This window comes from Clinocottus analis, unplaced genomic scaffold (genome assembly GCF_023055335.1).
Source record: "Clinocottus analis isolate CAN_PGR_092001 unplaced genomic scaffold, fCliAna1.0.p SCAF_11, whole genome shotgun sequence".
NCBI classification, from domain to species: domain Eukaryota; kingdom Metazoa; phylum Chordata; class Actinopteri; order Perciformes; family Cottidae; genus Clinocottus; species Clinocottus analis.
Window position 1 is genome coordinate 1882579 of NW_027175832.1, and position 15539 is coordinate 1898117.

Below are 15539 nucleotides of genomic sequence, written 5' to 3' on the forward strand. Positions count from 1 at the left end.
TTGTTGAACGTTGCCTGGTTCTGGCTTCTCAAATAAAATGGTCTGCTTTCTCTTTTCTTATAAGATAGTCCATTGATTATATTTTAGATCGAGCTTCAGACAAACCAAGCAGTTTTACTTTGATATTCTATGAACTAAACGATTAATGGAAAATGCAACATAATAATCTGGACCTTTACATTCAGCTAAAAGCTCTACCACATCAGTATCCAACCAAAGCTTTGGTTTATCTTCTAATATGGCTTAAGTTGCCTCTGATTGATGCTGTGGCCAACACCAGAGTGGCTCTTGCTTAGCTGGGATTTCTGAGTTATATTTACCCGTGTAAACCCCTCTGGGAAACAGAGATCTGAGGATCTGATTTCACTGATCTGTCACCCTCCTCCACAACACTGGCTGCTTCAGCCTGGTCAGCGCTACTCAATTGGTCAATGCGGTCCTGAGCTATGCAGAAAGCAACAGCGATGACAGTTATCAACATGATTAGATAGATGCCTGCACTTAGCACAGAGGTGCACCATAAACGCCGAGTTCCCATTCATTATGAGCTCGTAAATATTTTCTAATAAAAACAGCAAATAAACAGATAATCCCAATAGTTTTACAGACATATCCACATTTCAGTAAATGGCCATATTTATTGTGAACACTGAAGCCTATAATGACAGCAATCACAAATCAGTTATAGCAGTGAGGAAGTATACAGAAGATTGTGCACTAAGACAGAACTGTTATAGTGTTCTGTATCGTTGAAAATACAAAGGCAGGCTCTGAAAAGGAAGAACATGGTAACAAACTCAGATCAGGCGACATACGTGAGCTTATTTGCTTTAAGTTGTTACAGTATTACATTGAAATGGTATAAAAACAGGCGAGCAATTATTTAAAGATTTTTTTCTCTCACTCAAATTAAACCTCAAATGTAATGAATATTCTAACAAATGTACACGTGTCAAACAAAATTTAAAAATGTCTGCAACATAGTCCATTTCATAGCCGAGCAGAGATGTGATAGCTGCAAAAAAACAGCTTTTAAGTTATGATAAACTAGAACAAGTATAAACAAAAAACAGTCCTCTTCTTCAGTAATATGGCCTCCGTGGATTATTCTGTGGAAAGAAAAAATAGATAAATTAAAATATTAAAGCACAAATCAAAATTGATGAATCCGCAGCACAGTAAAAAAGGAAGAACGAAGAAGTTCTACATTTCTAAAGTTCAGTACCACATTTAAGCAATGAGTATGGATGTTTACATGCTATTACACATTACATTTACAGAATATTGCTCCAACAAACAGAAAACAATATGAAGCAGAAGTTACCAGTGGGTTGGGCCTGAAGCGATACGCAAGCATCATCCTCTTTCTAAACGCGTCATACTCATCGTCACTTTTTGAGAGCTCAGCTGGACGGTCAACTCCAAAACCTGCTCCATTCATAGCGGTAGTTCCCCTAGAGTGCAACAGACAAGGGCACACAACATGAGTGTCTACGTTCATGCATTTTCAGTCATTTCAGTCCATCGAGAGCAAATCCATGAATATATGTTTTATAGAAGCTATGCCACAGTAAAAAAAAAAAAGCACAGGTGTAAATAATACAATTAATGAATGGTTGAATCTAATGTAAATGCCAGCCCACTGTCACAGCTTGTTGGGACACTAAATAAAAAAAAAAAGGTGCTGTTGTTAATAACATTCGTAACACCTGTGCATTTCCTGCCATAAGTCATAGTTGGCTGTGAAAAAAGGTCTGTTCAGGTGTAAATGCCAACAATGGCACACACAGTTGCAATGCTAGACTTGTAAAATTGTAGAAATGTGTATGTAAAAAAATGTAACAGTAGTTGGCAGAAATAATATTTCAGCTGTTCAGTTATAAGCATTAAATGAAAGATTCCCTGAATGATAAAAAAAATGCAATGAAAAGAAAATGTAGTGGAGAGGAATGCTCACTTGTTCACAGGAGCTTTGATGCCCTGTCCGTCACTGCCCAGACCTTCACCTTCCTTCCAGCCCATCTTCATAAGCATTCGGAAACCAAGATTCTCCACCGTCAACTTAAACTCTTTGTATTCTGTGTAGTCGGGGTCTCGGCCCTCCTGCAAGTTAAAAAGACAAAAAGTGTTCATCCATGCCATAACACAAGTGTAGCACCGTTTCACTATTGTGTTGCCTTCTAAAATAAAGAAGGAAGAAGGGGAGATTACTTAATTTAACATTAGATGAGTCAAGAGCTTCCATTATTTATTTGGTTTAACTGAAAAATAACAATTAAAACTGTTCCCACAAGAATCTGCACTGGTGCTCATGGGTTAATGCAATCTGCAAAATATTCACGAGTAATAATTTTTACTTTATTTTCATTTGCCATTACACTAAAAAAGAATGCTGTGTGGTATTTAAAAGTTAAATCCTGGGTGTTTTGTTCCCAAAAACTATTTATGACTCTTGCAGTGAATTTAAAATGTGAAAAATTGACACATTGGCATACTTTGAGAAAACCAAAAGTTTGGTTTCCATTAGCCTCGAATAAAATTAAACAGACTTGTGGCAATTACAGTCTCCTCCTGGGAATCCCTGAGGTAGATGTAAAGGAATTTGCAGGAGAAAGGGATGTTTAAGTTGCTCTACTGGCTGTCACCACAGTGTCTCTGACGTGGATAAGCAGCTTGAAAACATGGATGGATGATTATAATCCTGTTTACAGACATTTCCAATTGACCCTGGTCTTACTAAATTGTGTGTGTGTGGCCTTCTTGTGGAGAAGCAGACATTTAATGGTGAACAGCTCCCACAAATTATACATGAAACTAGTTTTACAGCACTCTAAAGAGATCCTGCATAGAATGGGTGCGTTTCATATTTTCTCGGTACACAACACACCTCGTAAAAATCACACATTCAAAACATTTAAATGACCTGTGGGATGTCTGAAAAACCATTATTGACATTAGCTGCCTCCTTCCGACTCAAAAGGAGGCCTCTTCATTTCCCTCTAAAAGGGTAATCATAGATCTTTCCTTATTAGGTAGAGGAACAAGTGAATTTAGAGGCAAAATAACCTTGAGCGCCTTGAAGGTCTCCATGAACTTATCCAGCTCTTCCGGGGGCAGGAAGTCACCAATAAAATGTTTCCCTTTGCCCATATCTGTCAGAGATTCTGCCCACTCTGAAAAATAACAGACAAGAAGTTGTTTATTGTAAGCTGTTGCTGGTAAAATCAATTATTATTAAGTCACTGGCAGTCAACCTTACCGCGGGTCTTCTCCATTTCCATGTGTCGGAGTCGATGCTCCCAGGTGCCGGCCTGCTGGTCCACTTCTTCATCACTGTCGTATTCATGTTGGTGGTCTCTAATGGCTTTCTCCCACATCACCTGCATCTCTGCCATCGCACGCTTGTGCTTCATGATCATGTCATACATCTCTTGCATCTGCAGTGTGTGTGAGAAAACATTACACACACACAGTGAGCCAAACATATGCAAGACGTAGATTACAGGACCTAATAATCTCGTATTCATGGTGCCATCAACTCGAGTCATCAAAGTACCGTTTCCGAAATAAATTGATTACATTTTTTTTAAAAGACAAAGAGCAAATGAAACATTTTTGGGACTTTTTTTTGGACTTTAGGTATTGTTAAAAATACAGGGGTGCAATTTTCACTTAATAAATATGTTTATTTGTAACTTTCATACCTCTTGTTGTTCTTTTATTTGTTTCTTCTGCTCCTCAGATAGCTCCGTCACTCCTACCAGACCAAGTGGCTTCCCCTTTTTATAACCAAGATTTTTCAGATCCTGAACTGAAACAAACATGGCAACAGACATATATTAAGAAATTAGTCATTGGATCAGCAGCTGATAGCTAAAATAGACAATTAATGTGATTTTATCATTCTTTGTGCTATTTTATCAATATGTATCATGATCGCAGTACCATTTTCATGACAATAATTACATCTTCTATGACTATATGGTTAGAAAAGAATAGAGAAATGGTATCAGCTTCAAAAACACATTGACCTTGCACCACGTTTGGGTTGTATGTTAATTACATTCATTCCTCAAAAGAACAGAATGTGTCAACACGCACGCACGCACATGCACACACACACGCACATGCACACACACACACACACACACACACACACACACACACACACACACACACACACACACACACACACACACACACACACACACACACACACACACACACACACACACACACACACACACACACACACACACACACACACACACACACACACACACACACACACACACACAGGATGTGAAAAACAAGTTTAAGTACCAGAGAGAGACGGTATGCTGGGGTCTGGAACATTAATCTCCGGGGGAACAAAGACGGGAGGAATGTGAAACTCGACTTTGTCATCCTCAGACCCCCATCTACTCTTTCTCTTCCTTTTAACAGGCGGCGTTTCCCCCTCTTGAATGGGGAGTGGAGAAGCAGCGTTCGGCGGTGGAGCGATTCCTGATGAGGGTGAAGCAGCCGGTCGCCGAAGGTCAGTCCAGGATTTTGCTGCTGGAGACGAGGAGCTCTGGGAGGCCGCGGCCCGATACTCCTGTACTTTTTCTTTGTAGAAGCGGTGGGCTGGACTTTGGTGGTCATATAAAAAACTGAAGGGGGGAGGAGGAGCAGTTGATATTTTATGAAAAAAAAACAGACTTTAATAGTGTAAACAAACAGTGTGACACACAGACAGTGACTGACCTGAAGGCAGGGTTGTCTCTGTTACGCTCAGCAGCAATGGCTTCCACCTCAGGGCCGCTCTCGGCCACAAACCTGGCCAGCTTCGCAGCCATCTGCTGGGTTTCCGCGTCCACTGGGGGGGAGACTTTAAGCAGCCTATCAGTACTGGGACTCAATTCAAACTCTACTACTGTACCGTACTCAACTGGCCCTCACACAGCACCAGTCTAGAGCCAGTAGGGGATAAGAAGAGGAAGGAGGGAGGAGGAGCAAGGGGGACAGGGGTGGTGAATGGGGAACTGTATGGATGCGAAGCTTTTACTGTCACACATTCAGACCATATAAAGCCCAGAGAAGCTCCACCATAAACACTATGTTTACACTGTGAAACTTTTATCTGCATATACAATGTTGTACACACTTAAAAAGATTAGAAAATGTCCTCCATCTTCAAATTCTTAATATGATTCAATTAGGCAAAACATAGGGTTAAGCAATATAGATATTTACACTACTCAATTATCAGCTTTCAAATACCAATCAGAAAACAAATGACAGTTCATTTACAACACAGCAGAATAAGAGAAAAACTGAAGAAGCCATGACCTGTATAAGCACAGCCTAAAATAAGAAGCATTATGATAACTAATGTGACTTAAAATAATAATATACCTATGCAGTAAGGTGAAAGTCTCCAGTTAACAGGGAATCGTTCATTGGTCCAGCTGTGTTACATCAGCAGTAATTAATATATTCAAGTCCATCTTAACTGGTCAGTAGCAGGGGACGTCTATTACAGTAACCATCCTGAAACCATCTAATGTGGACACATATACATACGTTTAGGCTAGCATAACGCATCATAATGTTGATGGATGTCCCTGTGAAGTCTTATTGTGAATATATGAAAATCGCCAATTCTATATTGATATTGTTGTCCACCCCTTGTGAAATTACATTTGAATATTTCTGAGCGAAAAGGCGAGATAGAGAAAAGGTAATCTTACCATTATCAGACGTATTCTCAGGTCTTAGCAAATCCTTTCTCAACACAGCAACTCTGTTTTTGAAGTAGAGATATTCCATGCTGCTCTTATCGTATAAAAATCTGAAAGGCAACGATAACATATGAAATGAGATTAGTTTGAAAATATTGTAAAAGCACATACATCTGGGTGAGCTACATCATCCTTAAAACTTACGAGAAAACAGGATTGTCTTTGTAGTCTTCCTGGGCTTTTCTCTCCAGCTCAGCTCCTCCCTCCGCCACAAAAGAGGCCATCTTGTCGATAATGAGTCTGATGTCTGAATCCTCTGGGGGAGAGACTTTAAGCAGGCTATGAGTACATTTACTCTAAGGGCACCTAGGACAAAATGCCAATCACACGGCACTGGAGTATGCAAAAGATGCACTGACATGTCCGAGCCATGGAGTTGTCCAGAGATACACTGGAAAACACTGGCCCTGAATTACCTTTCATCTCTAAGAATCTGGAGTAATCAGTCTCTTCTTCCTCATCGTCCTCATCTGGAGAACAAAACACGCTCGGCCTCTGGCTGAGAACAGGATTCTTCTTGGAGTGCGAGTAGTTCTTGAACTGACTGAGCATGCTACTGACTCCAAGGCCAGGCCGCTTGCCAACGAGAATGCTCTTTTTTTGCAGCACATTTCCTCCTGGTGGTGAAATCGAAGCTGTGGGAGTTTTGGCATCAGTGGTGGAACCTAGAAAGAGTATAAAAAAGGACACACTACATTTTTAAACAGCATAAGCCTGATTCTTTCTGCTCTAGATGGTAGAGGGTTTTTCAACAAGAAAATTTGGCAGGTAACCAACACAAGTAAGTAGTGTAAGGTAACATTCACGGTCACTCTTCTAAACTAGTTTCCTTAGGTCAGGATGCCCTCTTTGAGAAAGTCTACCTCCAACAAACTGTACAGCTGCCAACAACTTAAAGGAGCCCAAACCACAAGGCTATGGCTATTATTCAGTGTTTATCTTGCTGTATTCAATTTCACAATACAGCACGGTGATACTCTACTTGTGAAGAGGACAAAAGCCTGACTGTAATCTTTATGTTTACTGTGCAGATCAAAGTACTAACCAGAACCAGTGTTGGGTTTGTCCTTCTGCATCCGAATGAACTGCTGTAAAAAGCTTCCATCATTTTGAAACTTGTTTGAGGAAGGTCCTTGAAAACTGTAAGAACTATTGGGAACAGAATGAATTAAATATGTTTCAGCATTTTTTGTTATAATTAAAAGGTTGACATTGGAGTCAAAGAAAACACATTCAACACCATCAGTATATTGATACCTTGGCGCCAGGGGTTTGCTCGGGGTTTGAACAGTCACTTTTGCTTGCTCTGCCATCCTGGCCTCAATCTCTTTCTTCTTCTGAGCTATCAGCTGCTCTTGCCGGAGAATATTCATGTTCATCTTGTTTTTCTGTGGCTGGATGGGCTTGGACTTCCATCCTCCTCGCCCTAAAAACAAGATAACGGAGAAAAGTTAAAGCAAAATACCATTTTCTGATATGCCGCCTTAAATCAGGTTTCAAGGTTAATTTATTGTCAATCTAAAACACATAGTTGCACATTATATATAAACAAATACTATGGTGTAGTATATTGGAGTTCATTTTCTATTACATTGTTGGATTTTACGAGGGGTCAACTTGAAGGCAGATACACATGTCCACTTGCATACATACACACAATAGAAACACATACATATATGGGTGTGCATATACACATGTATGTACACCTGTGTGAGTGTGTGTATATATACACACACACGTATCTCAGACACACACAACACAACCACAATTCTAACGTTGTATTGTCGACGAGCATAAAAGAAATCTTAACTTTTAAAAGCCGATACGAACTGTGGGTTTAGGCGTCATCTGTGTCATTCATTTGGGGTTATTAACGTTACAGTTTGCAGAACTGCTAAAACTCCGGTAACCGTTATTTGTAAAGCGACGAAACTATTACAAATTGTCTTATATTTGACCTCGTCTTGTTATATATTCCCCGAGCGCTATCTCGCTAACAGTGAGCTAGTGAGCTCCTACGGCCACATACGTTGGAGAGTTCACAGGAACGGCTAACGGCTAACGGCTAGCTAACCGTGCTAACTCCAGGGTTTTACCTAACAGCTGCTCAACTATGTGTTTAGTGATATCATCACAGTCAAATCCACAGGGAAGTTTACCTGAATCGCTGTGCTCCATGGTCACCGCAGGAGGACAAATCTATGGAGAAAAGGACTACAATAAGGCCATTCGCTGCTACAGAAGTAGTCGATTTGTAGGTCAAGTTCCCGAGCAAACACAAGAACAAGACTTCCGGTCGTGTTTTTCCAGAATAAAATCAGCTACATCAGAACGTCTGAAAATGAGGGCTATGACAGAAAGACTGAAGTGTGACTGTAAATTATTGTACTGTATACTACTTCCTCTGCTCAGCATAATATATGTATCCTCACAGTTATACAATTATGATTTGTAAAATGTTGTAAAGTGTCACATAAATATACCCCGTCTGTAACCTTTAACGTTTAACTTAATTGCTTTAATTTGAAGGTGAAGTTATAACCGGAAGTCTTCGTCTTGTTTCCCAGCTGCCTTCACGTTGGCGCGTGTCTCCCCTGTTGCTAAAGTTATGCTGTATTGTCCCTCGTTGCTTCCCGTCCGCGTTGTACCAACTGGTCTACTGCTTAGAAATGGCTGAAGCACCCCCACGGCCCTGCCGGTTTTTCTGTCACCGGTGTTCAGCAGAGATTAGTCCGCGTTTACCGGTAAGGACCCCAGTGCCGTATGTGCCTCCTTGAAGAATGAAGGATGTGTTTTGTGTGTGTTTTTTATGTGTATCAGTGGCTCACACCTCGTCATGTTGACCCACGGCTGCTGTGCAGCTAGTTACGCCACTTAGCCAGCTACACAGCGGTCCAGAGGGGCGATCAAACGGGAGTGGGTTAATTTAGTTGACGGACAACATAACGCTCATGTTATGCTCTCGTGTTGTCGACATACAAGTTCGGCTTCATCGTGGCGTAACAAATACCAGCAGGATAACGTCAAGTGAACAGCCTGAAAGGTTTCTTAGTGAGGCGTTTCACGTCAGCGAGCTAACAGGAGAAAGCTTAGGTTCACTTTCTGAACCAGACTGTGGGGAGTAAGGCACCTTTTTTTTAAATTTAAAGATTAAAAATCAGCTTAAATAAAAACGCTGCATGTACATTTGTTTCCACACTGCTTGTCGTTTATTGTGGTAACACCGCAGGGAGCAGGAACAGTCGGTGTTGCTGTTGTATGAAGGGTGCACTTGCCTGCCACAGCAGTCTGTTGGTGGCCATTCATGGGAAACTTCTTGAATGTTACAGACACGGTTACTTTATTGACAGTCGACCAGCTGTTACCTGTGTGACACGTTACAGCTTAATCGAGAGTATGTTGACTCTCAATGAGTCACAAAATGTTCAGTTAAAATGTGCTAAACCGTGAGATGATATTGATTACATTCATGGTTTACAGCAATATTGGGATAGTCTGCACTTCACTAAGTGATATAGGAAAGTGTATATTTACCATGTTTAGACATCGTATATTGTGTTGACGGTTTATTAGGAAATAGGAACAAGTACACCTTGCTAAAACTAATGCAGTCTAATACAAGCCTACAATAAATCCAACTTGGATGATGGTTATAGTATTCGTTTTTTGTTGTAAATGTTTTATGACCGTTTTTTGATGCTGTTGCATTGTGTTATATTGAGATATTTCTTACTTTGTCCACCCACATTTTTAGTAATGGTCGACTAAATATAAACATGTTCTCAGAATAACGCTGTACAACCATTTATAAGCGATATGCAGCCTCCGAAATGACCGTTAAGTTGAATCATCACCTTTTTAAGGCTCATAAGGGTATCATTTTTTCTGAGCTGTTGAATTAGAATGTATTATTTTTAGCTACGTGTACATAATAAACAGACAACTGTGTAAATGTGACGTATACTAGATATTCACAATGATATGTTCACTGCAGGATTACACCTGTCCACGCTGTGACTCTGGTTTTATTGAGGAACTGGCTGAGGAACGAAGGTATGGAGGACTATTCTTTTTTTCCCCCTCATGAATTTGATTATGTTGATGTTTTAAGAATATTTCTAAGTCTTTCCTTTTCACTTCTTCAACCACTATATTTGAGCAGTACTGAAAATGGTTCTGTGTCCACGTCCTCCACCAGTGATCATAACCGGCCAGCCTTTGAGGTCAGTGTTATTTAAATCCGTTGGTCCAGTATACATTTTGCACCCGGCACCATAATTTGACATTACCTCTGTCTTTTTTTACAAGAACATGGATCACCAGCACTTGTTCACATTTCCCTCTGGGTACGGTCCGTTTGCCCTTGGGATTTTCGATGAAAACTTTGACCTTCGAACGCGGCAACCCACAGAAGACAACCGCGAGACGGAAAACAGGCGAGAAAGGGAAATGGCATCACGGCAACGATACAGCGCGCGGCAACCCCGGGGTCGACACGTTCCTCGACGACAGGGTACGCGCCCTGAAGGAGTGCCCACGTTAGAAGGGTGAGACATTTTTAGCAGTGTGATGACGGTTGTCGTGCAATAGGATGCAGGTAAATAATGTACTGCCTTTGTTTAGCTTCAACACTGAGTGTTTGTTCTCGTGTGTATGTAGATCCAAAGAGAACAAACGTCTTCTGAGTAGGCCTCCTCATGTGGGGAAAGTTCTCCTCCTTGAGAGAAAAGTAAAAATCCAGAAGTGATCCTGGCTTAAAGCGCTCTGCCATGGTGAATTATATGGAAGCCCATTTCCGCCACACAAAACAGTCACAATTTTGACCCCCCCTCCAAACAAATATGAGAAAAAAAGGAGTAATATTTATGACAAAAAAAAGCCAACATGATGAGATAGTATGTGCGCATGTGCTGCTTGTCTTCACATGTCTCTTCATCCCCTCGCCGGTCGACCATGCTAACTATGCAAGCTAACTGTTGACGTTTTAGCTCAACAAATAATTGCATTGCTTTTAATTCTGTTGCATAGCCCTTAAAAGAAGAAGTGGTGTCATCACAGCCGTGATGTCTTACTAACGCTAATACAGTGTGTTCGGCGTTAAAGGATTGTTGTGTTAGCGCATTGACATGCCACTCCTATTAAAAAAAATTATAATAATAATTAAATAATAAAAAAAACACTTATATTTTTAGATACATTTTGATATAATGTTGCTAAACTAAAGGGACCTGTTATTCCTATTATTACAAGCATATTATCACATTCAAAAAGTATAAAACACAAAATATCTAGTATTAGCAAAAAGCCACTATTCCTATAAATACCAAACAGTGGATATTTAGTATTTCCATTTGTATAATTATGTATTACCATTACAGAAATGTTCCATTTAGTTTAATTTGTGTTTTTTTTACTTCCCTCATTCAGAATTATCCAGCAATTAGTAAATGGAATTATAGCACCTACAGCCATGCCGAATATTGGGATGGGCCCATGGTGAGTATAAGGAACTGTGATGCATCTTTGTGTACTTGTTCCACATCACCAAGTAAAATTATAAATGTTTTTGTTGACTCCCTCCTTGTCGTGCAGGGGTATGCTGCATTCCAATCCAATGGACTACGCCTGGGGTGCCAACGGTCTTGATGCCATCATTACACAGGTATATAAAGTGTTGTTTTACATGACAGTGGTGCAAATAAATTAGGTGGCTGCATTGTAATAATGTCATAATAAACAATTCAAAATACTGTTATTAAACCATACACAAGTAACACATGGTATCATTTATTTTAAAGCAATATTGATACACGACCCAATGTCCTAAAAGTGTTTCCTACATTTTAAGAAGTGTAATGTTGATGTGTATACATACAAAACTTTGTGATTACATGTCTGATTTATAGGATGAATTCCATTAAATCAGACATCTATTAAGCCAGACATTAGATGTGAATGTCTTAAAGTTGTAGTTTACAGATCAGCCTTGTTGTCCTGCAAAATGACCCCACAGCCATTTATTTGGGTTCTGTTCTTTTTCACTGGTAGTTATTGAACCAGTTTGAAAACACAGGTCCACCTCCTGCAGACAGAGACAGGATCAAGACCTTACCCACCGTCACCATCACAGAAGAACATGTGGGTGAGTCCACGTCTCTCTCTCTCTCTCTCTCGTTCACACCGGGCGTTAGAACGCGTCTTCTGTGACAGGATCTCGCTTCCCCACTCTGTAAGGAAATAAACACTTGCTTCATTTCCAAATGCAAAGACCAAATACGTTGTTTTTAACAGGCGGGATGGAGGCACTGCTGTGTCTAGAGTTACGGCAATTGAAACCAAGGAGCAAATCAAATCTCTGAAGAAATTTGAATTATTTGTAATGTATCTTTAACCATCCTCTATCTATTTTGCTTGCGGTTGTTGCCTGTTGGCATCTTTTGTGTGCAAATCAGTGCGTACTTCTCCGCAGTATCACCTGGCATCAGCATGTGTCTCCACAGGAGTCTCGAGTGCTTGTGACAGGATGTTACTTCCCTGCTCTATGTACAAATTAACACGTAATCGCCATCATTTCCATTCGTTGTTTATAACCACTGGAAGACGGCAGCAGGCCAGTTAAATACAGATTAGTGAATTCCGGTACATTTAATGAACCTACAAGATTGTTTACCAGCAGTCCAAAGGGATTTGCATATAAATACTCACATCGCCAGAATGCTATTTAGCAATATAAATACATGCACTATTTTGTTAAGTTGCCATTTGAGTAGGTGGTCCTTCAATATGACTCTGGATGCATTGGCGTACACGCTGCATAAAAGAATTGGGCTATCTGCGTCACAGACAACCTCCAAATGGAGCCTGAGCATTCAGATCTCGACGTGTCCTCGAGGCGTCTTGGCTGCGTTCACAGCTGCGCTTGCAGCTGTCTGTCTTCCATGATCCGACGTGAACAGGACGTGTCCCGACAGTCACTGTCTCTCACCTCTTCTGCATCAGGAGCAGTTTCGTTGAGACTGTCGGAACAGAACGGAAAAGTTCTGCTTTTTTGATCCGTGTTGGTTTTCGTACAGACACACATGTCATTACAACCTTCTTAGCAAGTCACAAAAACATATGAAGTCTTTGCACGGGCCTGTAGACCAATCCAATGACATTATTGCATCTATTACGAGAAGACGGCTGACGATCACCCTCAGAAAAATGTTGTCTTATCATCACAGACTCGTGCAGATTCCTGCACAAGATTCCTGCATATTTTTTTTTTAGGGGAAGTAAAAGGCTTCAATATAATCCCCTGTGCAACACTGTCTAACCCAAATAAACAGAATTGGTGAGATCCCTATTTTCATTCCAGCTGATGCATGTGACCGAGGTTCTCTGACACACACACACACACACACACACACAGACTGACAGTATGCTGTTTTCTGTTTGTGCAGGTGCTGGTTTAGAGTGTCCCGTGTGCAAAGAAGACTACAGCGTTGATGAGAACGTTAGACAGCTGCCTTGCAATCACTTGTTTCACAATGACTGTATAGTACCGTGGCTGGAACAGGTACGTATGTATATCTAACATCCACAGTCTTCTGGATGTCCCAAACAGATCTGCAAGATTAATATCAGACATTGATCGTGATATTTGATTGTGATCAAGTGCAGCGCGTTATATGGCTGATGAGAGTTAGATTATTTCTTTATTTTAAAACATTGTGCATTGGGAACAATGTGAGTAAGTGAACTGCAAAACGACAAACACAGACAGCAGTTTCAGGTCAAATGAATAATAAATGTGAGCTAAAAAAAAAGAAGCCAGGCTTTAGGTTTAAAGAAAACTGATGTTTTTTAGACGTACCTCTGGTGCTCCTCTTAACCGTTGTAGGTTGACAAAGTACTGAAACTTCTAGAGTTTTTACAAGAACACTTTCAGGAAGCTGGTAAAGGAACGCTGTGATGCATCGTGTGTTTTCCTCTTTGTTTATGTCCATTCTCCAACCAGTCATGTGTATTTAAATATGTTTGTTCACACAAGTCTGATTTGTCCTTGTGTCCGACAGCACGATACTTGTCCTGTGTGCAGGAAGAGTCTCAGTGGACAGAACACGGCCACAGACCCACCGGGGTTATCAGGAATGAACTTCTCTCCTTCGTCCTCGTCCTCTTCCTCCCCCAGCTCCCCTAGCAATGACAATGCTGCCAGAAACTCCTAGATGTTCACTGCCGCTGTCGCTCTCTCACGTCTGAGAACCTCACAACGTGCGACAAACAAGAACACGACGCCCCTCAGCTGAGGCCCGGGACGGCAGTCCCTCTGTTCTAGGGGACGACGTGAGTCGAGTTGAACTCTGAATCCGTTGCAGGTTTTTAAGTTGTCATTCCTCCACTCTGTGCCGAGCGGACGCCGGGTCCAGCTGCTGCTGCTGCTGCTGCAGAGCGGTCGAGGTGGGACGGGGTTGAACGAGGATCCAGACTAACAATAAGAGAGGGTTTGCGAGCAGAAGTGACTGGAACAGAGTGGACTGCTTTTTGACAGAGACATGCGTTGGCCACAAGGCTGGGGAACATTTTATATTTAAATCACAGAATGCTCTCTCTTTTTTTATTATTTTTTTAACATAGCCTGTGGCGGTGCAGAGTCTATAGATGTGTAGATAGATAATTAATTTTGACTGATCAGCCACTGTACAGCTGGTGGATCAAACTAAAACCTTGTGGAAAGGAAACTGAGTTTATTCATCTGCTTTGTATTTATTTGCACCTTTTTTTTGTTTTTATTTTGCACACAACTCTCTGATGTTGAGTGAGTTTTGATCAAAGACTGAACCAAAAAAAAAAAAAAAGACTCCACATCTTATGCATTAAATTAGTCTTTTCTGACTTTATTTTATTATTAGATCCTCTTTATTAAAGTTTGATCCAGTAAATTATAGTATCTTGATAAGGTAAAGGTCCTCACTGCTATACAGAGGACTCATTTTTATTGCTGAAGTGAAAAAAATCTTACAATGCTCAATTTGAGTTGTTTAACAGAACAAAATACATAAAAACGGCATGAGAGCGTCTTACTTTTGTGAAACTGGCCAAATGTGTTTCACAAAACAATTGTTTATTATATTATTTACTGATTTTTCGTAGAGTTGCAATAAAGTGCTAAAACAAACAAATTTGCAGTTCCTGCTGATAGACATTTTCAAAATCGTATCTTTGCTATGTTGTTGTTGTGATTTTACACGCTTCATAAAACTTCAATGTCAATCAAACTCCAATTGTTGATTAGTATAAAAGACCCACTTGGAATTTCTTCTTTGTTTTATTGCCTTACAACTTACAAGTAGATTTAACGTGTCTCTTTTGACAGAAAAATATCCTTTTAACTTGGTGAAATCTGGTGCGTGGTTACAAAGACCTCTAAATTACAAATATCGAAGATGAAATACTTGTTTAAGGATGCACCTAAATCACCACAAGTGCAGCCAATAAATCCTATTTATTTTATTTTGAGTTGTCGATTCTGGGAAATGTATTTGTTGGCGTATGTTTGTGAATGTAATTCTTTCATTTTCTAATCTCCTTTGTGGGTTGTGACTCAGCATTTCACTACAAACACTGAACATAATGCGTCTGGTCCTTTGGCATAATTTTATTTTATCATTTTAATAATACTGTGAAGTCCATATTAAATAAACTAAACATAGCAAATACATACAAGTCACAAAAAAAAATAGGGGGTGAATACTTTTTAGGCTCCGTCACTAT

At 40.3% G+C, this 15539-nt stretch overlaps 2 protein-coding genes across 2 annotated transcripts; one reads left to right on the top strand and one right to left on the bottom strand.

Annotated features, from left to right (window-relative positions):
- Positions 1 to 596: 596 nt before the first annotated feature.
- On the bottom strand, positions 597 to 8079 carry sugp1 (SURP and G patch domain containing 1). Its single transcript, XM_068602517.1, has 14 exons — positions 7943 to 8079; positions 7041 to 7209; positions 6829 to 6932; positions 6200 to 6448; positions 5928 to 6051; positions 5733 to 5833; positions 4747 to 4870; positions 4324 to 4652; positions 3705 to 3811; positions 3260 to 3437; positions 3067 to 3173; positions 1958 to 2103; positions 1325 to 1454; positions 597 to 1109 (listed from the first exon to the last, which is right to left on the bottom strand). The coding sequence occupies exons 1-14, from the start codon at positions 7959 to 7961 to the stop codon at positions 1083 to 1085; spliced, it is 1914 nt and encodes a 637-aa protein (XP_068458618.1). The 5' UTR covers positions 7962 to 8079; the 3' UTR covers positions 597 to 1082.
- A 358-nt stretch (positions 8080 to 8437) lies between these two features.
- LOC137781931 (E3 ubiquitin-protein ligase RNF126-like) lies at positions 8438 to 15054 on the top strand. Its single transcript, XM_068570959.1, has 9 exons — positions 8438 to 8527; positions 9778 to 9836; positions 9946 to 10006; positions 10092 to 10330; positions 11211 to 11279; positions 11376 to 11445; positions 11832 to 11925; positions 13226 to 13341; positions 13841 to 15054. Exons 1-9 carry the CDS (start codon positions 8453 to 8455, stop codon positions 13991 to 13993), a joined length of 936 nt encoding a protein of 311 aa, XP_068427060.1. The 5' UTR covers positions 8438 to 8452; the 3' UTR covers positions 13994 to 15054.
- The last annotated feature ends 485 nt before the right edge of the window (positions 15055 to 15539 follow it).